This window comes from Schistocerca cancellata, chromosome 2 (genome assembly GCF_023864275.1).
Source record: "Schistocerca cancellata isolate TAMUIC-IGC-003103 chromosome 2, iqSchCanc2.1, whole genome shotgun sequence".
NCBI classification, from domain to species: Eukaryota; Metazoa; Arthropoda; class Insecta; order Orthoptera; family Acrididae; genus Schistocerca; species Schistocerca cancellata.
In genome coordinates this window covers 770,107,593-770,133,939 of record NC_064627.1, presented here as the reverse complement: position 1 = coordinate 770,133,939, position 26,347 = coordinate 770,107,593, and the positions used below count along the sequence as shown (strand labels likewise).

The window sequence follows — 26,347 nt, the reverse complement described above, 5'->3', positions numbered from 1 at the left end:
GATTTAGTAAACTCGTATGATGGAAGACCATCTATCTAAAAATATATGTAATCTCAGCTCTTAGACTGTGTCACAGACTGTAAATATTTGAATGTCAGATATGAATACTATGTCACAAACTGTAGATTCCTTAATCTAAGTATGGAAATAACAATTTTTATGTATAGTCCATATATGTAACTCTGTTCTCTCAACTAAATTTAGAAATAGTTGTGTAGATAAAAGTGCCAGCCAATAATATGTAACCCTAGTAAGTAAGGCTCTGACTTATCCAGAAGACTGGAACAAAAAAAACCTTTTTTTGAAGTCAGTTGATGTTGGATCAAAATAAATAAATAAACAATCAGCCATGGAAGTAGCTTCTAAACACAAACATTCTTGTGCAAGCCATACTCTTTATGGTGTGACCAGCTGAGGGGCATTGCAGCAATCACTTGTTAAAATGCCACCCTTAAATGTGTGAGAGGAGGGAAGCATTTTAATTACCACTAATGCTGAATGAGAATAAAATTTACAATTTTTGCAGTTCTATCTATAACTGGACAGTGGTAATAGTGAATTGCCAATCATACCATCTGAGCAAATTAATAGTTTGGCCCTCTACCATTCACAGGTATGTAGACAAGTGAAAACTAGAAAATTTCAATCACAGTTAATGAAAGTTCACATAATAATTTAGCTACTACATATGAAGAGATACTCAACTTTTATATCCTTAGGGGTTATTGCTTCTGGAAGTCCCAGCATTCGACATTGCTGATGTACTAATATTTAAATAAAACATAGAGTATTTCACTTTTCTTGTTTTGCATTATGATCAATTTCGATGTTCATTGAAGATATATACATTTCTTGTCCGATAGCCTCCAAAAGAGTCTCACAAAACAGCTCCCAAGAAACAATAATGCAGACTTGCAGACTGACTGACTCTCTCACTGCCTCTTGTACTACTGACTTACTACTCCTTGTGGCTTGTGCGCCACTTCCATTAATATAAAACTAAACAGTTGAATACTTTGTTAAATGTAATATTTACAAAATAACAATTAAAATTGTTAGATGATTTTCATTACTCACATCAAAAAATGGGCCACATATTGCCCTACATGTTCTGATATTCAGTTTGGAAAAGTTCACTTAATTTCACATACAATATCAATGAGTTTTATATTATAACAATTTAAATTACATTTTAGTTAATTATAAGCAAATAACTTTGAATAAAATATTGTTAAGGGTATTTTGGATAGCTCTCAAGTAGAGCTATCATTTTAAGTAATCATAATGAATAAATATCGTAGCTTTTCAGATATAATGGAGAAGTAAAGTTTCAAGAATATGAGGTGCAACATTGTTGTACAGTTCATATCACAAAATTTTAGAGTTGGATTATTAACAAATGGCTTACTCCCCTTAGTTGCTAATATATTCTGGATAACACATTAATGTGAAATATAATCTGAGGCAGTAAACTCATTTGTACTAATTTTTAAAGGGTAATTTACTACTGGAACTGGGTATAGACATAACAGTATAAAGATCAGAAAGCCCAAAATTCAAGCTAAACTGACCTCTTCAGAGAATATTGACATGAGGAAGGAATTTCAGGTAGGGATTTAAAGGTCGCCCCATTTTAATACCCCCTGAAGAGATTTTACTAATCAGAGGTTAGTGAATATGCTCTTCTACAATCCTGGTGGTGTTATGTAGACAATTTGGAAAAAGAATTACAATCGAGTACCCAGAGGTAAACTATCAAATAATAATGCAAATACCAATAGTAGTGAGATAACAAGAAGTGTGAAGCACCAAAACATTAAATCATTAAATTATATAAGAGAAATCATGGGTAACATGTGTAACACTCAAAACATAAAATTATAAAGGTTAGCATTAATAGTGTATAAAACTTTAGAAACATGCAATTTGGAATATAAAATTTACAGTGGTATGACATACCAATTACAACAAAACATCCTAACAGCATTTATGAGATACTCCCAAGGTGTGAGCCAAAACAAAGTTCAAAATATGCAACATAGGATTCCTATCTAAGTAATTCAAGATATATTTTTACAGTCATCATGAAATTTCATTTTCCTGTGTAAGTTATTTCTTATGGTGGGATCTCCACCCTCTACAGTCCAATGCGGCACTTTGGACAACACTGTCTTTTCAGTACCTGAAACCACACTCTGTATAAATTTTCATCCTAATGGATGACATTACATTCAATAAACAAAAGTTTCTGTCGTTTATGTATATATATCATATTGATTTTCTATTTAAATCTTCCTTTTTTTTTTCATTCCAGAAAGTCGATCACCAAATTGGTCATTTCACCACAATACTAGCAAAATGTATAGTAAAAATAATATATATATCAAGATATTGACTTAGATAAGCATAATCATCGTATTGTACATGATATCAATAACCTAAAATTGGATAGTTTCCCTCCTCCTGTACAACAGCCTACCACCTGCAAAGCAGTGGGTTAGTTGAACGGTGGCACCGCACCCTCAAAACTGCCCTCAGGTGCCATGACTGCCTCTGGTCTGAGGGACTTCCATGGGTGTTACTCGGTCTCTGTTTGACCTTCAAACCAGACTTACAGGGAACCATCTCTGAATTCATTTTTGGGGAGAACCCAGTCCTACCAGGGGAACTTATCCTGCCTAAAGCACCTGAGGATTTTACCCCCTCCCCAGATTTCATTAGCCGCATGTGCACTCACTTCAAACATGCACGGCTACACCCGCCTATCAGCCATTCCCTGCCGGACACTTACGTGCCAACCGCACTCAACACTTGCTCCCACGTTATGCTCAGGGATGATTCCATTAGACAACTGCTGCACTCACCCTACCTCAGCCCCTTTAAAGTACTCCAGCGGGGAGAGACAACGTTTGACATTAGGGTTAAAGATCGTCCTGAAACTGTTGCATTGCACAGGCTTAAACCTGCTTTCGTGGACTCTGACGCCCCTCTGCCATCTCAGTCAGACCCTTCTGATGACTTTTCCACCACGGAGCCTGAAAATACTTTGTCTCATCCCATGGCTCTGTTTTCTCCATCCCATGATTCGTCATTGGCATTCACAGGTTTTCCAGGCACGTCACCATCCACCGACACTTCACCATCTGCGGAGACTCGCTTTCCCACATTCAACCTGTGCTGCAACGTGCCACCACACAGTGTGGACGACATGTTGATCATCACCTTCGATGACCATGTGCTTGTGGTCCTAACAGACACCGCGGCCTCGCCCTCCAACAGGCAATTAAATGTCAGTGTAGTGAATAGCCTGTCCCTCCCCCATGAGTGTGACCTGTCAGAAATTCGTGTGTTCATTTCCTCGGATGGCTCGATCAGCATTCGGGGCAGGCATGCCTCCACCACACCGCAGGTCATTCCACATGCCTGCTCTCGGGCCGGCTGACGCATCGTCTGCCCCCGCTAGTTGATTGACTATGAGGTGGACCTGCCACCAAACACTCTGCCTCCACACCCCACCTAGACCGAGATGGAAATCCTGGTCATGCGCCTGCCGCCTCGCATGAATACTACCAATGCCGATGCCCACATGACCTCCACTCAAGCCTCACAAGTGGTACTCCATACTGCAGGGGTGGGGGTGGGGGGTGGGGCGGGTGCTGTGTGGCGTCGATAGGTCACATTGATTAAGATTAACACGTTCATGACTAACTACAAAATATATTTCTATGTTGAATTTAATATGGATAGTTATTGCATTCGACCAATAATCGTATCCCGTTCCCATAGCTCCAAGTCTTGTGTCTGCGGGGTACATTCTTGCAGCTGAAATTTTGATTTAATGTTGTGCGTTCCTGATATAAATAACTGATGAAGATTTGCCTGTATTAGATTTTATTTTATTTTATCCCCTTCTTCTATATTACACTGATTTTGCAATCTCCATTTTCATACAACCATCAATTACATTGTTGTAGACAAAATTAAAAAGCATGTGTATTTCCATCAGAGGCATGCCCACTACTATCTACATTCTGTAGCAGTCACAATATTCCAAAGAAGCAAAAGAGTTTACATACATTCTTGACAAAAGAAGAATCTTTACTAGGCCGCATCATTATTTTATAAATGAATCCAGAAATAAATTTCATAATTTAACATTAGATTGTGCAATTAATAATATGAATTTTAAATATGCCAGAAATTTCTTGTTTTCAAATATTTTTAAAAGAAGAGTAATTTTAACTGTACATACAGAGTAATAATAAATTAATTTCTTTTTATACCTTGTAGTCTGGAATATAATGCATCGTATACAAAATCAAATGAAATTCTTTCAGTGAAACGGCCGAGAATGTTCACCTATACAAGAATCTATAGTATACATGGTATTGGTTATTTCTGTAAAAAAAATTTAAAGAAAGGTAGTGTTTGGGGAGGGTGTCCCAGTGCAACCTACTCCTGCATTACCCTTAATTATATTTTGTGTTTATGGCACTGTATTTGCTTGACCCGAAGTCCTGTTTCTTCTGCCACCAAACTTCAGTAATTCTCTATCTAATTTCAATCTATACATTTCCCTTTTCCAGTTTTCTAATCTAGCTAACCAGCTAAGGGAGCTGATCTGCAGAATGCCATTTTGTTTCTCCTGATGACGTCCTCCTCAGTAGACCCTGCCCGGAATATTTTACCCAAGAGGGTGCCATCATTATTTAACTGTATAGTTGAGCTGCATGCCCTCAGGAAAAATTATGGCTGTAGTTTCCCCTTGAATTCAGCCACACACAGTACCAGGACAGCAAGGCCGTTTTGGTTGATAACACAGGGCCAAATCAGCCAATCATCCAGACTGTTGCCACTGCTACTACTGAAAAGGCTGCTGCCTTCTTCAGAAACCAAACATTTGTCTGGCTGCTCAGCATATATCCCTCCATTGTGGTTGTTATGTGTGTCACGGAGGCACGCAAACCACCCCACTAATGGTATGGTCCATGGTTTGAGGGGGTTCCGAGTACTAAAATACCAAGAAACCTCAAGGCCTGATTCCTGCACCCATGTGTCTGACATAATACTCACTATATTCAAGTTCTCAAAGTGCTGACAATTAATTATATGTCATTGCAATGTTACATGGCATAGTGCAATATATATTCCTACCACAGGAAATAGCCAGCAGATGTAGATTAACCAAAATATGTAAAACTGGTTTTTAGTGCAGTGCAGAAACTTTGAATCTGTCTATGTCATTCAGTTTCCCTCAGCATATGCTGTTGTCTCTCAGTAGTTACTGTGTTTCAATCATTTTTCATGAGTGTTCCCTTATTATTTTGTTGTTGCTTAACTTGCCAAGTGGTACTTTTGCCATAATGAAACAGGTATTGCTTGTTGCAAAGACTCAGAGCTGTTACAAACATTAAGATGTGAGAATATTTTCTTCCTCTATGGCTTGCTTTCCTAACCTTATGTGGCATGTAGCAGGTTTTTGTGAAACTTTGGTATGCAGATATTTAGTTGTTATACCTCAAGAAGAACTGCAAGTCAAAGTTTTCATGCACTTTCTCTGTTTGATTTGATTTTTTATTGGTCCAGTTTTATCATACAGCACAAATTGACATTGGACAGGTCAAAGTAAGAAAAACGATAGTAGTAAAATATTTACCCAGGTGATGAAGGATCTCTCAGTCCAGAAAGATGCATAGGATAAAATAAGAAAGTTGCTTTTTTGCTTGAAACATGTTACAAATTATTTCACTTCAGAGTTGATAACTTTCATTCTTATAGTGGTATATATGCCAAATTTGTTATTCACAAAACACTGTAAAGATTCCAATATCTGCAAAAGTATTAGTGGTGATTCATAATATTATGAATTTTTATATTGAGAAATTCACGAATAAGTGACAATTGTTGCCACTTTATGAGTTGCAAAGAAACAAAAATAAAGGGAGATGACATTAGAAAATTGTTTTGTGAAACTATCAGGGGCATATGATGCAAATTGCAGAATATTGAAAAGGTGTTTCATTCATGCACAAATCAGTTTTCAACTTCCTAGGTCATTATCAAGTGACAATTAATTGTCACAATAATGTGAAATAAACATGAATATTATGTGATACAGAGCTACAACATTAAAAATAGTGAAGCTCATCTTAAATGACATGTTACATTTTAAAAATAAAATTGAGCTTACTTTTCTAATTATTTAGTTCTGTCATATTCCATGAATGAAACTAAGAAGAAGCAGAGAATTTATGTTTGCTCTTTTGCATTAAAACAGACAAACATAAACTCATTGATTTCCAGCAGTATCATCTCTACAACTTTCTTAGCTGTGTGAAAAAAAAATCACATTATAAATAATGTGAATGACTGTGTCATAGAACATGCCCAGCAAAGACTAAATTGATCTATTGTACTCTCAAGCTTGACTCGCATTCAGGAAACCTAACTGTCACAGTTATATGTAATGGTTGTTGTTGTTGTTGTGGTCTTCAGTCCTGAGACTGGTTTGATGCAGCTCTCCATGCTACTCTATCCTGTGCAAGCTTCTTCATCTCCCAGTATCTACTGCAACCTACATCCTTCTGAATCTGCTTAGTGTATTCATCTCTTGGTCTCCCTCTACGATTTTTACCCTCCACACTGCCCTCCAATGCTAAATTTGTGATCCCTTGATGCCTCAAAACATGTCCTACCAACCGATCCCTTCTTCTAGTCAAGTTGTGCCACAAACTTCTCTTCTCCCCAATCCTATTCAATACATCCTCATTAGTTACGTGATCTACCCACCTTCTGTAGCACCACATTTCGAAAGCTTCTATTCTCTTCTTGTCCAAACTAGTTATCGTCCATGTTTCACTTCCATACATGGCTACACTCCATACAAATACTTTCAGAAACGACTTCCTGACACTTAAATCTATACTCGATGTTAACAAATTTCTCTTCTTGAGAAACGCTTTCCTTGCCATTGCCAGTCTACATTTTATATCCTCTCTACTTCGAACATCATCGGTTATTTTACTCCCTAAATAGCAAAACTCCTTTACTACTTTAAGTGTCTCATTTCCTAATCTAATTCCCTCAGCATCACCTGACTTAATTTGACTACATTCCATTATCCTCGTTTTGCTTTTGTTGATGTTCATCTTATATCCTCCTTTCAAGACACTGTCCATTCCATTCAACTGCTCTTCCAAGTCCTTTGCTGTCTCTGACAGAATTACAATGTCATCGGCGAACCTCAAAGTTTTTACTTCTTCTCCATGAATTTTAATACCTACTCCGAATTTTTCTTTTGTTTCCTTTACTGCTTGCTCTATATACAGATTGAATAACATCGGGGAGAGGCTACAACCCTGTCTTATTCTTTTCCCAATCACTGCTTCCCTTTCATGCCCCTCGACTCTTATTACTGCCATCTGGTTTCTGTACAAACTGTAAATAGCCTTTCGCTCCCTGTATTTTACCCCTGCCACCTTCAGAATTTGAAAGAGAGTATTCCAGTTAACATTGTCAAAAGCTTTCTCTAAGTCTACAAATGCTAGAAACGTAGGTTTGCCTTTTCTTAATCTTTCTTCTAAGATAAGTCGTAAGGTCAGTATTGCCTCACGTGTTCCAACATTTCTACGGAATCCAAACTGATCTTCCCCGAGGTCGGCTTCTACAAGTTTTTCCATTCGTCTGTAAAGAATTCGCGTTAGTATTTTGCAGCTGTGACTTATTAAACTGATAGTTCGGTAATTTTCACATCTGTCAACACCTGCTTTCTTTGGGATTGGAATTATTATATTCTTCTTGAAGTCTGAGGGTATTTCGCCTGTCTCATACATCGTGCTCACCAGATGGTAGAGTTTTGTCATGACTGGCTCTCCCGAGGCCATCAGTAGTTCAAATGGAATGTTGTCTACTCCCGGGGCCTTGTTTCGACTCAGGTCTTTCAGTGCTCTGTCAAACTCTTAACGCAGTATCTTATCTCCCATTTCGTCTTCATCTACATCCTCTTCCATTTCCATAATATTGTCCTCCAGTACATCGCCCTTGTATAAACCCTCTATATACTCCTTCCACCTTTCTGCCTTCCCTTCTTTGATTAGAACTGGGTTTCGATCTGAGCTCTTGATGTTCATACAAGTGGTTCTCTTCTCTCCAAAGGTCTCTTTAATTTTCCTGTAGGCAGTATCTATCTTACCCCTAGTGAGACAAGCCTCTACATCCTTTCATTTGTCCTCTAGCCATCCCTGCTTAGCCATTTTGCACTTCCTGTCGATATCATTTTTGAGACGTCTGTATTCCTTTTTGCCTGCTTCATTTACTGCATTTTTATATTTTCTCCTTTCATCAATTAAATTCAATATTTCTTCTGTTACCCAAGGATTTCTATTAGCCCTCGTCTTTTTACCTACTTGATCCTCTGCTGCCTTCACTACTTCATCCCTCAGAGCTACCCATTCTTCTTCTATTGTATTTCTTTCCCCCATTCCTGTCAATTGTTCCCTTATGCTCTCCCTGAAACTCTCTACAACCTCTGGTTCTTTCAGTTTATCCAGGTCCCATCTCCTTAAATTCCCACCTTTTTGCAGTTTCTTCAGTTTCAATCTGCAGTTCATAACCAATAGATTGTGGTCAGAATCCACATCTGCCCCAGGAAATGTCTTACAATTTAAAACCTGGTTCCTAAATCTCTGTCTTACCATTATATAATCTATCTGATACCTACTAGTATCTCCAGGATTCTTCCAGGTATACAACCTTCTTTTATGATTCTTGAACCAAGTGTTGGCTATGATTAAGTTATGCTCTGTGCAAAATTCTACAAGGCGGCTTCCTCTTTCATTCCTTCCCCCCAATCCATATTCACCTACTATGTTTCCTTCTCTCCCTTTTCCTACTGACGAATTCCAGTCACCCATGACTATTAAATTTTCGTCTCCTTTCACTACCTGAATAATTTCTTTTATCTCGTCATACATTTCATCTATTTCTTCATCATCTGCAGAGGTAGTTGGCATATAAACTTGTACTACTGTAGTAGGTATGGGCTTTGTGTCTATCTTGGCCACAATAATGCGTTCACTATGCTGTTTGTAGTAGCTAACCCGCACTCCTATTTTTTTATTCATTATTAAACCTACTCCTGCATTACCCCTATTTGATTTTGTATTTATAACCCTGTAATCACCTGACCAAAAGTCTTGTTCCTCCTGCCACCGAACTTCACTAATTCCCACTATATCTAACTTTAACCTATCCATTTCCCTTTTTAAATTTTCTAACCTACCTGCCCGATTAAGGGATCTGACATTCCACGCTCTGATCTGTAGTACGCCAGTTTTCTTTCTCGTGATATCGACGTCCTCCTGAGTAGTCCCCGCCCGGAGATCCGAATGGGGGACTATTTTACCTCCGGAATATTTTACCCAAGAGGACGCCATCATCATTTAATCATACAGTAGAGCTGCATGTCCTCGGGAAAAATTACGGCTGTAGTTTCCCCTTGCTTTCAGCCGTTCGCAGCACCAGCACAGCAAGGCCGTTTTGGTTAATGTTACAAGGCCAGATCAGTCAATCATCCAGACTGTTGCCCCTGCAACTACTGAAAAGGCTGCTGCCCCTCTTCAGGAACCACATGTTTGTCTGGCCTCTCAACAGATATGTAATTGATCTGCATAGAATTTTCTGTTGTGTTTGCACATTACCCAATAGTCCTAAAGCTTTGATTGTATCTCTACTGTCAAATAATATCCTTGTTGTTATTGCTATTTTAAAACATAGGTCCCCCCCCCCCCCCCCCCCCCCATGAACCATGGACCTTGCCGTTGGTGGGGAGGCTTGCGTGCCTCAGCGATACAGATAGCCATACCGTAGGTACAACCACAACGGAGGGGTATCTGCTGAGAGGCCAGACAAATGTATGGTTCCTGAAGAGGGGCAGCAGCCTTTCCAGTAGTTGCAAGGGCAACAGTCTGGTTGATTGACTGATCTGGCCTTGTAACAATAACCAAAACGGCCTTGCTGTGCTGGTACTGCGAACGACTGAAAGCAAGGGGAAACTACGGCCGTAATTTTTCCCGCGGATCTCCGGGCGGGGACTACTCAAGAGGATGTCATTATCAGGAGAAAGAAAACTGGCATTCTACGGATCAGAGCGTGGAATGTCAGATCCCTTAATCGAGCAGGTAGGTTAGAAAATTTAAAAAGGGAAATGGATAGGTTAAAGTTAGATATAGTGGGAATTAGTGAAGTTCGGTGGCAGGAGGAACGAGACTTCTGGTCAGGTGACTACAGGGTTATAAACACAAAGTCAAATAGGGGTAATGCAGGAGTAGGTTTAATAATGAATAGGAAAATAGGAATGCAGGTAAGCTACTACAAACAGCATAGTGAATGCATTATTGTGGCCAAGATAGATACGAAGCCCACACCTACTACAGTAGTACAAGTTTATATGCCAACTAGCTCTGCAGATGACGAAGAAATTGAAGAAATGTATGATGAAATAAAAGAAATTATTCAGGTAGTGAAGGGTGGCGAAAATTTAATAGTCATGGGTGACTGGAATTCGAGTGTAGGAAAAGGGAGAGAAGGAAACATAGTAGGTGAATATGGATTGGGGCTAAGAAATGAAAGAGGAAGCCACCTGGTAGAATTTTGCACAGAGCACAACTTAATCATAGCTAACACTTGGTTTAAGAATCATGATAGAAGGTTGTATACATGGAAGAACCCTGGAGATACTAAAAGGTATCAGATAGATTATATAATGGTAAGACAGAGATTTAGGAACAAGGTTCTAAATTGTATGACATTTCCAGGGGCAGATGTGGACTCTGACCACAATCTATTGGTTATGACCTGATGATTAAAACTGGAGAAACTGCAAAAAGGTGGGATTTTAAGGAGATGGGACCTGGATAAACTGAAAGAACCAGAGGTTGTAGAGAGTTTCAGGGAGAGCATAAGGGAACAATTGACGGGAATGGGGTGAAGAAATACAGTAGAAGAAGAATGGGTAGCTTTGAGGGATGAAGTAGTGAAGGCAGCAGAGGACCAAGTAGGTAAAAAGACGAGGGCTAGTAGAAATTCTTGGGTAACAGAAGAAATATTGAATTTAATTGATGAAAGGAGAAAATATAAAAATGCAGTAAATGAAGCAGGCAAAAAGGAATACAAACGTCTCAAAAATGAGATCGACAGGAAGTGCAAAATGGCTAAGCAGGGATGGTTGGAGGACAAATGTAAGGATGTAGAGGCTTATCTCACTAGGGGTAAGATAGATACTGCCTACAGGAAAATTAAAGAGACTTTTGGAGAGAAGAGAACCACTTGTATGAACATCAAGAGCTCAGATGGAAACCCAGTTCTAAGCAAAGAAGGGAAAGCAGAAAGGTGGAAGGAGTATATAGAGGGTCTATACAAGGGTGATGTACTTGAGGACAATATTATGGAAATGGAAGAGTATGTAGATGAAGATGAAATGGGAGATATGATACTGCGTGAAGAGTTTGACAGAGCACTGAAAGACCTAAGCCGAAACAAGGCCCCCGGAGTTGGAACTACTGACGGCCTTGGGAGAGCCAGTCCTGACAAAACTCTACCATCTGGTGAGCAAGATGTATGAAACAGGCGAAATACCCTCAGACTTCAAGAAGAATATAATAATTCCAATCCCAAAGAAAGCATGTGTTGACAGATGTGAAAATTACCGAACTATCAGTTTAATAAGCCACAGTTGCAAAATACTAACACGAATTCTTTACAGACGAATGGAAAAACTGGTAGAAGCCGGCCTCGGGGAAGATCAGTTTGGATTCCGTAGAAATACTGGAACACGTGAGGCAATACTGACCTTACGACTTATCTTAGAAGAAAGATTAAGGAAAGACAAACCTACGTTTCTAGCATTTGTAGACTTAGAGAAAGCTTTTGACAATGTTGACTGGAATAATCTCTTTCGAATTCTAAAGGTGGCAGGGGTAAAATACAGGGAACGAAAGGCTATTCACAATTTGTACAGAAACCAGATGGCAGTTATAAGAGTCGAGGGACATGAAAGGGAAGCAGTGGTTGGGAAGGGAGTGAGGCAGGGTTGTAGCCTCTCCCCGATGTTATTCAATCTGTGTATTGAGCAAGCAGTAAAGGAAACAAAAGAAAAATTTGGAGTTGGTATTAAAATCCATGAAGAATAAATAAAAACATTGAGGTATGCCGATGACATTGTAATTCTGTCAGAGACAGTAAAGGACTTGGAAGAGCAGTTGAATGGAATGGACAGTGTCTTGAAAGTAGGATATAAGATGAACATCAACAAAAGCAAAACGAGGATAACAGAATGTAGTCGAATTAAGTCAGGTGATGCTGAGGGAATAAGATTAGGAAATGAGACACTTAAAGTAGTAAAGGAGTTTTGCTATTTGGGGAGCAAAATAACTGATGATGGTCGAAGTAGAGAGGATATAAAATGTAGACTGGCAATGGCAAGGCAAGCGTTTCTGAAGAAGAGAAATTTGTTAACATCGAGTATAGATTTAAGTGTCAGGAAGTCATTTATGAAAGTATTTGTATGGAGTGTAGCCATGTATGGAAGTGAAACATGGACGGTAATTAGTTTGGACAAGAAGAGAATAGAAGCTTTCGAAATGTGGTGCTGCAGAAGAATGCTGAAGATTAGATGGGTAGATCACATAACTAATGAGGAAGTATTGAATAGGATTGGGGAGAAGAGACGTTTGTGGCACAACTTGACCAGAAGAAGGGATCGGTTGGTAGGACAAGTTCTGAGGCATCAAGGGATCACCAATTTAGTATTGGAGGGTAAAAATCGTAGAGGGAGACCAAGAGATGAATACACTAAGCAGATTCAGCAGGATGTAGGTTGCAGTAGGTACTGGGAGATGAAGAAGTTTGCACAGGATAGAGTAGCATGGAGAGCTGCATCAAACCAGTCTCAGGAGTGAGGACCACAACAACAACAACAGGTCTGTATTTGTGGGATTTCATTTTTTGCAAGGGTCTGTGATATTTTTCTGCAAATAGTGGCAATGGCATTGTAACGCCGGAAATGCATATCCTCCTATTTCCATCTATTGTGCTATTATTTTCTTTCCTTGCTTTGTTACCTCAAGATATGACATTTCTGTCTCTTTGTATATTGTAATTGTTTTACTATTTGTATATTTATGCATTTATGTCGATGTATAATTGGTTTGTTTCGTAAATATTATTTGTATTTTTACGCTGGGTCTTGCCTAGGGAAAACTGCTATCGAACGATTACGTCGATAGGTCGTGTGAAGAATCAAAGTGTGTAGGATCTTTGGTAGTGTTAACTCTGCCGCGTGGAGCGCGGGCTGAGCAGAGGGAGTGTGGGGGAGTAGCGAGTGGAGCAGGTGTGTTGTGTGATGCTCCCGCGAGTTGCCGCGCTTTCGGGGTTTGGCAGCATGTAATTGCGCTCGACTTGCGATGATAGTTTCTGACATGGTGTCGCGGACGGGAAACATTAACTAGCGCACATCAAGAGCCCGTTTCGTCTGGTGACCGTGTCGAGAAGAAGGCGCGCCGACATCCAGCTTCTGCAACAGCGACGGCCAACAATGAGTGACTGTCGCCACCTCCTCGACCGACGGCTTCAAACCTTCAATCAACCGACAAGGAAGACTGGACGCACGTAAAGTTTTAGAACTGTATGGCAGACCTCAGCTTTTCAAACTGTTCCATTTTCGTCACTATAATTACAGCAACTTAGCATGAACGTTTGTTGCTCATTGTCCCAATTGCATTACCAAGCAGAGTCCCTTCCTTTTCCGAAATGAACCCGAGTGTCGTTGAAATTCAAACGCCAGCATTAAAGTAATATAGCTAACTCGTTTTCACTGCTTTAATTTCAAAATTCGGTTAAAGTATTTATAGCTGGCTACACTATTTAGATTACACAAGCACAAATTAAGAGTGCGAGTTTTGTTACCATATTTTAGCTTACCTGTGACTGCAGCTCAGCTTGGTACGTACTAAATTTTACTATTGTTAATTGTTCGGAATCATTTAATTCAAGTTCAAAGTTAAATCTCTTATTTCTAAATTGCGTAGATTCAAGTAGTTTTTGAAATGATTGTTGAGGTAGTCCAAGACTAGCCGTATTTTACTGAATTTCGATGTGCTTCAGAAAGAAAGCTCACTATTAACTTCAGTCACTAAATTAACTTTCGATTTTCCGGTTTTATTAATTCTTTTGCTAAATTAAGTCAGGGTGTAGCGAAATTTATTACTTCTGACAAACTTTCAGTTTTCACACTACACGTGTCAACCTTCAGTTGCCACGCTTCTAGTGCTAATTATATGTGTAATAACCTTACTTTTTCAGTTACTATAGTAATTGTCCTTAGGACTGGCGACCGTGATTTCCCCCAAATCTCAAATACCTAATTACTGCTAGTTAGTTGTTAACGTAACGGCTGCACATTTACTTACTTTATTAACTTTACCCCTTTTCAAAATTAATTTCCACCAGTTTCATTAGCACATTTCCTTTCATTTAGATGTAACCCTTTCCTCCCTCTTTACCGACAGGTTAACTTCGGTGACGATTGCTTTTCCAAAACTCCCATTAGGTACACACGGTTTCATTTTTCACTGTCATTAAGGTCGGTAAGTGAGGGGGAGGTAACACGTGGCGACCGTGACAGGACAATCTTCACATTTGAGGTTGTTCTGGACACGAATTTTGCATTGGGCAAATCTCGTAACAAAGTATTGGTTACGTACAGGCCGTTACGTCAGCGAGAATAAGTAGTGGGAGTAATCCTAATTATATTTGAGATTTGGCATTTATATTGAAAATTATTAAAATGAGTGAAGGCAACAATTGCCAAAATTTGGTAGACTTGAATACGGAACAATCGGTCGAACAGTGGGAAACGCGCACCGCGGTACCCATTGTTCAGGAGCAGGCGGCTGGCATGAAAGACGCGACCGCCGAAACGCAACAAAGAGCAGAAACGGAATTCCAAACTTCAGAAAATGTTTCGGAATCGGAAGTTAAAATCAAATCTGAATCCCTTGATGACGAATACGGGGGGACAATTAAAGAGGAAGCCGCTACGGAAGTGAAACCGGTAGTTTCCGGGAATTTAACTGATTTATTGAATGTTTTGATTAACGAAATCAAGAGTCAATCGGCCAAGCTAGAAGATCAGGCTGCCAAGCAAGAAGCTCAGGCTGCCAAACAAGAAGCTCAGTCTGAAAAAATTGAACGGATGCTAGACAATCAGAACAAAGCTATTAACGTTGTTAACAACAATGTTGGAGTTGTTAACACAAAAGTTGATAAAATCAAAGAAGATATTGTTGTAATTAATACCGAAATCGGTAATCTTAAACAGGAAATGATAGGCGTTCAGGCGGAAATTGCGAGCATAAATACTCGTTTTTATTCCGAAATTAGCAGAATCGAGAAAAGTGTAGGAGAGTCAGTTGCTCCGATCATCGAGAATAAGGTGACGGAACAAATTCAATTAGTGAAAAAAGAGGATCAACAGAAGGTGGAAACTTTAAAGGCTTTAGTGTCCGAAGTAGACACTAAAGTGAGGGAGCAGGCTAATACCTGCGAAGAGAAAAAGAGGGAAGTGGTAACGCTTGCGACAACCACTTGCCAAGTAATTACGAGAGTGTCGGAATTAGAAAAGAAACTTGACGAAAAACAGAGCTATGTGCCAATCTGTGCACATAGTTCGGAATTGTTGATGAAAGAGGAGCGGTTCGACCCCTTGAAAAAAGGCGGTATACACGCGACGGATTTCATTAAAAATTGTGAAAGAGTTTTACCCAGATCATGTACTAATGAGAGAAAAATTAATGCGGTTATTGATGTGCTGGCTGGTGATGCCAAGCGTTGGGGCTTAAACCTCAACATTACGAACCTGCTTTTGACGAGTTTAAAAATTTGTTTCTGGCTGAATACTGGTCAGAGCAAAAATAGCAAAGTGTCTGGCGCGAATTTGTCGTATCGAGGCCTTTCGATGCGAATTCGCGCGGTTCGATGAGGGAGTTTTGTGAGGGCTGGATCCGCAAGTTGGAATATTTGCGTGATCGCCGCACGGAATCCGAAATAGTCTGGGAACTCTACAAGAAGCTTCCAGATGATACAAAACGCTACGTAGGAAGCAATTACAGGACAATCAATGATTTCCTGGAAAGAGTTGAGGACGAGGACAATTGGCGCAATAATCGCGACAGTGGTAGAGGCCGTGGTAACAACAACGGGTACCACCCCAACCATAACAACGATAACCATGGGAATAATGCATACCGCAGCAATAACAATAATGGTTCGGACCGTAATAACAATTGGTACAATGCAAATAATAACAGGAATGACAGAAACCAGTATCATACTAACGTGATACGGGATTCACAGAATAGTAATAACGCCAGAGGGTGTGATCAGCCGCCTCAGCAGCATCCGGGGAGCGTATCTGCTGGGACGAGACAGGGAAACCATTAGCCGCACCGGTGAGGGGCCGAGCGGGCGTGGAGAAATTTTGGCGGCCCAATAACAGGAGAAAACCCAGGTATCGTCATTATGAAAATTCCGTGTGGAATAATCAACGGCGGGAGTGTGTGCCAGTGTTAGGAGAAAGGAGTGCGCCCACAAGTAGTAGATCAGCTGTATACACGGCAGTAGGTAGTACATTCACTGTCAGTGAGAACAATTTAAGTAGTGTTCCGGAAATCGATTATAAAGTGGCAGCTGTAATACCCACAGCGGAACTGGAGATTGAGTTTAAGAATGATTCGCAATTGTTGAGAGAAGATCAGATGTCGGATAACACGTCCGTCATCGAGCGAGGGGATGCAGAGAGGGATGAGGTCTGGTTAAGGCAGTTCGGTCGCTTATACGACGAACTAAGAGATTATAGGGGTCTGTATGGGAGAAGTGTTTATGGGGAGCGCGTGCAGGATTTGCCGCGTCTCGTCCCGCAGGAAGATAGTGTTTGTGAAGTGATAGAAAGTTCTGGCCCTAACCGGCAGACTTTACCAGAAATAGTTGATGTTAATGGGGAGCACGAGCAAGATTCGTCGTGTTTCGTCCCGCAAGGGTTGGATGTTGAAGTAGTAACGGAAAGTTCTGGCCCTAACCGGCAGACCTTACCGAAAGTTGTAGTGGTAGAAGTAGCCGACCCATCCGACGCAAACCTCCAGTTTAAACATTGTGAAAGTATTAAGGAGAAAGATTACAAGAATTTTAGTGGCAGCCGGACACGATTGGTAGAAAAGCACGTAGATTACAGCGTGTATGAGGTTAGGGCTGACGTTATACGGTCGGACGATAGCAGTGGGGGTTGCGCAGATCCAGAGGAAGTAATTGCAGATAATACTGGGCACATTCCTCCAGGTAGATTGGCAGATGAGATTAATCTGACCAAAGTGGAATCAACGAAGGTGACGGTTAATGAATTGATAGCAAAGCAACACTCACTAGTTGGCGAGTTACAGGAAAAGGTTTCGGTATTGGAGGCGAAGCTACAGACTAAGCCTCAGGACAAACGTGTTGAAATTAAAACTGTATTTGAACAGAGGCTGAAAAAGCCGCCAGATAAGCCGGATTTAGGATCAAAGCCGGATGGTTTTTTCTGGAATGACCTGGATATAGACGAGGATTTACTGTGGGAAAATAAAGAAACAGTCGAGGACAAGTGTAGACAGATAGTAGTGTCTGTTAATATACATGACCTACAACTAAACGTGTTGATTGACACCGGTGCAGAATTGAGTGCTGTAGCTGGAAAAATATTTCAGTTACTGAAAGACAGACCTGGCATCGTAGTTATGCCAGTAAGAGGAGTGAAAATTGTTGGTGCTACTGGGAAGGCCAGTAAACTGGTCACAAAACAGATTTTTGTCCACTTCGAGATATGTTTGTCGTCGTGCCAGACTTAACTACGGAAGTAATTATCGGGTTAGATTGGCTATTAAAGTACTGTGCAGTGATTAATTGCGAAAGCAAAACTTTGACATGTACGTCACAAGATAAAACGATAGTAGTTAGTTTTGACGAGGCAGGAGACGGTGTGCATAAGCAATACCAGCCTATACACATTGTTAACTGGCCGGATGACATTGATGTAGGAATGAATTTGAACTGCCGTAACGTGAGGAATCTCAGCATTGACAATAATGTAGAAAGTGAATTGGAAAGTATTGTAGACGGTGTGTCAAACGTAACACACGAACAAAGACGAGGCCTGTATGAAGTGATAATGAGGAATAAGAGTGTGTTTTCAGACAAACCGGGACTTGTGGAAGGATATAAATGCAAGTTGCATGTAATTCCGCACGAACCATTCTTCGTGAGACCGTATGCTATACCGCTGTCCAAAAAGGAAGCAGTGCAACGGGAGATAGATAAGATGATCGAATGGGGAGTGATTGAAAGAAGTACGAGTCCATACAATAACGGTTTGGTCATTGTAGCAAAACGGGATGGTAATGTGCGTATTGTGATTGACGCACGCACGTTGAATAGGGTCGTTCAACGCGAAACAGACAGACCAGAGAGTGTGGAGGAGATTTTGCAACGTTTTCATGACGTTAAGTTCATGACTAGCCTCGATCTGACGGCTAGTTACTGGCAAATAGAACTCGAAGAAGAATCTAGGCCATACACCGCCTTCTTGTTTGCGGGCAGGTGTTATCAGTATAGAGTACTGCCGTTTGGACTTAATATATCTGTGTCCGTATTCATCAGAGCCCTAGATAAAGTGCTAGGACCGGCTTTGAGTTCAAGATTAACTGTATATGTTGACGACCTATTGTTGGCCAATGCCACTTGGCATGACCATTGTGACCTGTTAGATGAAGTTCTTAGAGCATTGCGCCGTGGCGGAATGACTCTAAAGTTAAAGAAATGCGAATTTGTGAAGCAGGAACTGAAATTTTTAGGGCATGTAATTACCACTGCTGGTATTACGAAGGACCCAGAGAAACTAGAGGCAATAAGGAATTGTCCTCCACCCAAGTCTAGGAAACAGTTAAAAAGTTTTCCAGGGTTAACAGGATTTTATCGTAAATTTGGAAAAGGACAAGTGTTTAATGATGAAAATTTGAATAACCTCTTACGCAAAAACGTTCCGTTTGTGTGGACTGACGGGTGTCAGGCCGCTTTTGAGAGATTAAAAGACGAGTTGGTAAGATCTAACATACTATTTCATCCTGATTTATCGCTACCCTTCCATCTGGGAACGGATTCGTCGAATTACGGGGTGGGGGTAGAACTGTTCCAAGAAGTTGGTGAAGGAGAGGATAAGGAACACCGGACGATAGCGTTCGCGAGTCGAACTTTATCAAAAAGTGAGCGAAACTACACGATTTCTGAGAAAGAGTGTCTCGCTATCGTGTGGGGATTCAAGAAGTTCAAGGGTTACCTATGGGACCGTAAGGTGATTATTCATACGGACCATAAGGCGCTCACTTATCTGAAGGATTGTAAACTACTTCACGAAAGACTGACTAGGTGGTCGCTGTATTTACAGCAATTTAACTATGACATCTGTTACGTAAAAGGGACCGACAATTGCGTAGCGGATGCGCTGTCGCGGTTGCCCGAGTCAAATCAAGATGTATTGAAAGATGAGTTAGATGGAGTGGTCAAATTATACTATTTTAAAGAAGTTGAGGGACATAAATTAGTAGTGAACATCTGTAAGAATCTACGTCGTCATCAGAATGAGGACGGTTGTTTAAATATGGTGAAAACCCGATATGACGAAAGGAGTTCAGAAGGAGAGAAATTAAGAAAGTATTACAAGATATACGATCATATCTTGTACATACGTAAGGGTGAAGATAGTAATATTTGGCGGGTATGCTGGCCCACCAAATACGTCACGGAAATAATAGACTACTACCATTTGGCGTATGGTCACTGTGGACCTAAGAATTGTACGGAAAAGCTGAGTGAAGTAGTGCATTTTAACAACATGTTAAAACGCGTTACTGACAGAGTGAAAACTTGCGATTTATGTCAGAAGGTGAAGGTTACCAACTGTACGAGTCGTGGTCCTATGCAAAGTATAAGGCCTAACGACACCTTTGAATTGCTGTGCGTGGACTTGTACGGACCTTTGCCCAAGTCATCAGGAAACTTTGCCTACATTTTAGTAGTGCTAGAAGCTTTTTCCAAGTTGATCAAACTATACCCGATTAGGAAAGCTACGGCCAAAGCGATCTATAGCAAGCTTGTGAACGATTATTTTGTTCATATTGGTAAGCCCAAGGTGATTCTATGAGACAATGGGGCACAATTTACTTCTAAATTGTGGAATGAAGGTATGGAAAGTAATGGGGTCAAAGTGATCCATATTTCAGCTTACTGTCCGGCTGGAAATCCCGCTGAGAGGTATATGCGCGAGCTAGGCTGACTTTGCCGTACCTATTGCCATCACAATCATAGGGCATGGGGCAAATACGTAGCAGTATTTGAGAGAATTATGAACACCTTGAGACATGAATCGACGGGATTTTCTCCAGAGGAAATCCTGTTGGATGACGGAAGTAAAAGTTTAGTGGAAGAGATAATCAAATTTACTCCACGGATTGACATTAGTATTGGTGTGAAAAAAGATCGTTTGCGAGAAGTAATGAAGCTAAAAGCCGATGCTCGCATACGTCGTCATGACGCTAAAGCGCGTTTTGCTAAGTTTGTAATCGGAGACTTAGTACTTGTAAAAGCTCATGAGAAATCGAGCGAGATAGACAATGAAATCTCTAAATTTAAGTTTGTTTATAATGGACCATATAAAGTCATTGGTATACCTCACACAAATGCTTATTGCTTAGAGTATCCAAGCTCTGGAAAACGATTAGGTATACGGAATATTGTAGACTTGAAATTGTACCAACCTAGGATCGATTAATACCACACAATGGGTAATTTGTACAGTATGTAAATATAGAGTGTAAGATTTAAGGATGTGCCATGTTACGATGCTTTTGCCTGACCTAGAGGTCATTAAAGAAGTTGTAATTAATAAGTAATTAATTTTGACTAAATGATTTAAGAGTAACTGATTAGTAATCATCTGAAAAATCCAAGCTGCTAGTTTAAGTTTTCAGCTGAGTCACAGTAGATTAAGGAATGTAAATATGATTTTGTAACTTTCTGTAATATTTCATGAATGTGTGTTTTTATTAGTCATTGCCGATGTACTTAGACGCTGTTTTAAGTTTCAGGCTAGTACATGCGTGTGATGATGGACAGTGTTGAGTTATCCACTGTGATAGTGTTTATGGACTCCTTGAGATTACTCGGGAGTCAGTTTTTCCGAAAGAATTCAGTGAAACGGACGTTCTGCAAATGCCGTTACACAGGCGAGTGAGATCAAGCGTGCCGCACAGGCGGGCGCAACAATATTGGCGAGGCGGAGCAGCTATCGGCTCTTGTGTCGCTGTCGGCTTTTGTGCCGCTGTCGGTATTCTTTGTACTCGCGAGTACGGAATGTGGAGTTGCATTTCTTCCCGGACAGCTGATGTGAAAGAATTCTGCTGTCAATATTTATGTTTTTTTCGATCTGCTGTATATTATTTTCTTGTTTAGCGTTAATTGGACATGACGAGAAAATTAATTATGAAAAGGTTACATAAAAATGTGTATTCTATGTAATTAATCATTAGTTCGCGTATTTTGATATACCTGTTTTTTATGACCATGTACTCTGATTGATTTTGCAAATAGTATTCCATTTATTATAGTGTTACGAATTTTAATGATTTTGGAATAACTAAACCATTTTCTATGAATTTTGATATGTTGTCAACCTGTTTTATTTTGTGCAAGATGACAAAGTGGAATAAGATTAGGAGTGTCTCCACTCAATTATTATTGTCTAAAAATTGGTTTATGGTTAATTAGACGAATGCTAAATTTTTTTGATGTTTTGAGCATATGCATTTCCGCTGTTTCTTTTTTGGAACATTTTCTGAGTCTGTTTACGTTACACGAACATCCTCAGACAATGTGGGGCACGTGTAACACCGGAAATGCATATCCTCCTATTTCCATCTATTGTGCTATTATTTTCTTTCCTTGCTTTGTTACCTCAAGATATGACATTTCTGTCTCTTTGTATGTTGTAATTGTTTTACTATTTGTATATTTATGCATTTATGTCGATGTATAATTGGTTTGTTTCGTAAATATTATTTGTATTTTTACGCTGGGTCTTGCCTAGGGAAAACTGCTATCGAACGATTACGTTGATAGGTCGAGTGAAGAATCAAAGTGTGTAGGATCTTTGGTAGTGTTAACTCTGCCGCGTGGAGCGCGGGCTGAGCAGAGGGAGTGTGGGGGAGTAGCGAGTGGAGCAGGTGTGTTGTGTGACGCTCCCGCGAGTTGCCGCGCTTTCGGGGTTTGGCAGCATGTAATTGCGCTCGACTTGCGATGATAGTTTCTGACATGGTGTCGCGGACGAGAAACATTAACTAGCGCACATCAAGAGCCCGTTTCGTCTGGTGACCGTGTCGAGAAGAAGGCGCGCCGACATCCAGCTTCTGCAACAGCGACGGCCAACAATGAGTGACTGTCGCCACCTCCTCGACCGACGGCTTCAAACCTTCAATCAACCGACAAGGAAGACTGGACGCACGTAAAGTTTTAGAACTGTATGGCAGACCTCAGCTTTTCAAACTGTTCCATTTTCGTCACTATAATTACAGCAACTTAGCATGAACGTTTGTTGCTCATTGTCCCAATTGCATTACCAAGCAGAGTCCCTTCCTTTTCCGAAATGAACCCGAGTGTCGTTGAAATTCAAACGCCAGCATTAAAGTAATATAGCTAACTCGTTTTCACTGCTTTAATTTCAAAATTCGGTTAAAGTATTTATAGCTGGCTACACTATTTAGATTACACAAGCACAAATTAAGAGTGCGAGTTTTGTTACCATATTTTAGCTTACCTGTGACTGCAGCTCAGCTTGGTACGTACTAAATTTTACTATTGTTAATTGTTCGGAATCATTTAATTCAAGTTCAAAGTTAAATCTCTTATTTCTAAATTGCGTAGATTCAAGTAGTTTTTGAAATGATTGTTGAGGTAGTCCAAGACTAGCCGTATTTTACTGAATTTCGATGTGCTTCAGAAAGAAAGCTCACTATTAACTTCAGTCACTAAATTAACTTTCGATTTTCCGGTTTTATTAATTCTTTTGCTAAATTAAGTCAGGGTGTAGCGAAATTTATTACTTCTGACAAACTTTCAGTTTTCACACTACACGTGTCAACCTTCAGTTGCCACGCTTCTAGTGCTAATTATATGTGTAATAACCTTTCTTTTTCAGTTACTATAGTAATTGTCCTTAGGACTGGCGACCGTGATTTCCCCCAAATCTCAAATACCTAATTACCGCTAGTTAATTGTTAACGTAACGGCTGCACATTTACTTACTTTATTAACTTTACCCCTTTTCAAAATTAATGTCCACCAGTTTCATTAGCACATTTCCTTTCATTTAGATGTAACCCTTTCCTCCCTCTTTACCGACAGGTTAACTTCGGTGACGATTGCTTTTCCAAAACTCCCATTAGGTACACACGGTTTCATTTTTCACTGTCATTAAGGTCGGTAAGTGAGGGGGAGGTAACAGCATGACTTCGTTTCAGTCACAGGAGATTTTAGCAACAACTCTACTGTCTAGACATGTCATGTCTTCTTAATGTGAATGCAGCAGTGAGGAAAATGTTCATCATATTTTCAACCTGTCAGATTAAAACTCTGTGCCAGACCTGATTTCAAAACTATGACCACTGCCTTATGTGGGAAACTGCTCTACTAACTGAGTTACCAAAGCATGACTCATGACCCGCCCTCACAGTGTTACTTCCACTGGTATCTCTTCACCTACCTTCCAAACTCCCCAAAGTTCTCCCACATACCTGTCAAGACTTGAACTCCTGAAAGAAAAGGCACTGCAGAGAAATGGCTGGCCACAGTCTAGGGGGTTGTTTCCTGAATTCTGGAAGTATTTTTCAGTTGGTTACCTCTGGACAATGGGACAGACATGAGGCAATGTCCCATGTAGTGGAATGCTGTGTATTTATAACTTAGTAGTCACTGGGAGCTTTCAGAGATTACAGTATTAATAACTGTCTTTGGCAATTGTTGTGACAGATCTACACAGATGGGTTGAAACAGAAAGACGTGGCAGCAAGTGCATTCACAGATGGCAAGACTAATTGAGGAGGCAAATTCAAGCTCCTAGAAGTTATGTCCATACTCACTGCAGGCCTCATAGTGCTTTTAGAGGGACTTAAATATGCAAAAGAAGTGCAAGAGGAATCAATCATAATATTATCAGACTAATGCTCAGCATTGATGCTGTTAAAATGTTATGACATAAACAATGCCACAAATTATCTAATATATTAGGTTACAGAAGCAGTGCATGAGCTTTCCCACTAAATAGGATGACCATCATGTTATTGGTGAAAGTGCACAACAGAATAAAAGGAAATGAAAACATAGACACTCTGGCCAAGGAAGCTGTACACACTGCTTCAGTGCCACCTGACAATATTCTTCATAACATAGTAACTACCACCAGGGAATGAAAATCTCCAACAGTCTTATGAAATTGAATGGAGGCACTAAGCCACAATGAGCCTAATTCCCATCATGTCATTGGTAACAAAATTGTAGATTCAACAGAAACTTTGTAATGACAGTGGCATGACTTTGTTTCAATCACTGGGGACTCTAGTAACATCTCTACCATCCTCTGGAAATGCCTTGCCTACAAACATTAAAACTTTTTCAGCAACAAAAGGAAGTGTATTAACAGAGGATCAAATAATAATATGGAAAGAGAGATTTTTTTACACTGTAGTATAGTAAATATGTTAATTTACTTAAATTGTTTACTTAAGTTCAGTTTAAATGGTTATAACAGGTAATTGTTTTTTATGGTCCAAGGCTGGCTAATAAATTTAAATAATACTGTCATTTTTCCTATAAATGCTAAGCAACTTTTTGTACGTTCTAATACCTACATTAAGATCCAAGAAGAAAAAAATGCATTTTTTAAATATGAATTTAATTTCCTTATCAGTGTTTCATTTGGTTGTACCAGTTCACAAGCGCAGACCAATATCCTCATATCTAATCAAGCATGTAATTTTGCAGTTGAGAGATTCTTGATGTAATACTTGTAGAAAATTATCCACAAAATTTCAGATACCAAGAGACTGAGAAGGGAAATAACCACCATGCCACCTGATGGACTGTTGAGAATGTCTTGGAAGTGGAATAACTCTGTTTTGTGCAAGTTTCTGTAGCAGAGGCTATATCATATATCTCTATAGGGATTACAAGAGATCTGTGTGAAAGATTTAATATTCTCATGCATTAACCAAGTACATTTGTGAAGACTTTAGCAAAATCACCTTATTACTACAGTTAGTTGCCACTTGATGACAGCCTAGTCAGCTAAAAGCCAAACACAGAATGAGCAAAAATTGTTACTGAATACCAAGAAAGTTCGTTTTTATCCATCCATTATTATTTTGTGATAACGCATCAATCTGTAGATAAGCAATTCAGGATAATAATCACTTGCCTGATCATAATACCATGTGAATTACATGTCCAATTTACTAACAATAATTATATGAGTTCGGAAAAAGAATGGAAAATACAGATATCAGTAAAGTGTATTATTTAATCCTATACTGGTACACATTGAATACTAAAACACATAAATTTTAAATCCACAGTAACGTTGTATCTTCATTATATATATGTGATGAAGAAGAGAACATAAATTAGTGCCCATATGAGAGCCACTCATAAGGATGCTATTTTTCTGTCAAAGCTTTTGAAATAATTATTTCTACAGGAACATTTAGAAAATTTACAAGAACAGGCATATAAAGAGGCAGGAAAAAAGTTTCAAATGAATTCACCACAACAGTTACGAAATATACTGTATGAAGAACTTCAGCTTGATCAGAAAAGCAATACTAAAGTGAGAGAAACTGCAAAACTTGGTCAAAAGTCAACTTCTGAGCACATGGTAAGACTCCATTTTATTGCATATATGCATCAAAATTCACCTACATTATTATACAATTATTAAAAATATAATAGTTTACATAAGCTAGTGTAGTACATTATCATCAGTTCCGGAAATTTCTTTGTAAATAAATTATCTGAATTAAAGATACCTAGAAATTGTTGTACAATAGAATGTAGTTGCCCATTATTTGAATTATATTTTGTCTTTCATTTTTACAATCATGAATATATTTTTATTTTAAAATGTTTATATTTGTACAATTGAACATCAATTTAAAGCCATGTA

At 39.5% G+C, this 26,347-nt stretch overlaps 1 protein-coding gene across 1 annotated transcript in view; it reads left to right on the top strand.

Annotated features, from left to right (window-relative positions):
* Positions 1 to 26,347, top strand: part of LOC126158426 (DNA polymerase nu-like) — a 247,083-nt gene that overhangs the window by 100,549 nt on the left and 120,187 nt on the right. The window contains exon 6 of the mRNA XM_049916442.1: positions 25,883 to 26,059. Coding sequence (XP_049772399.1) covers positions 25,883 to 26,059 — 177 coding nt within the window. The remainder of the gene's footprint in view (positions 1 to 25,882; positions 26,060 to 26,347) is intronic.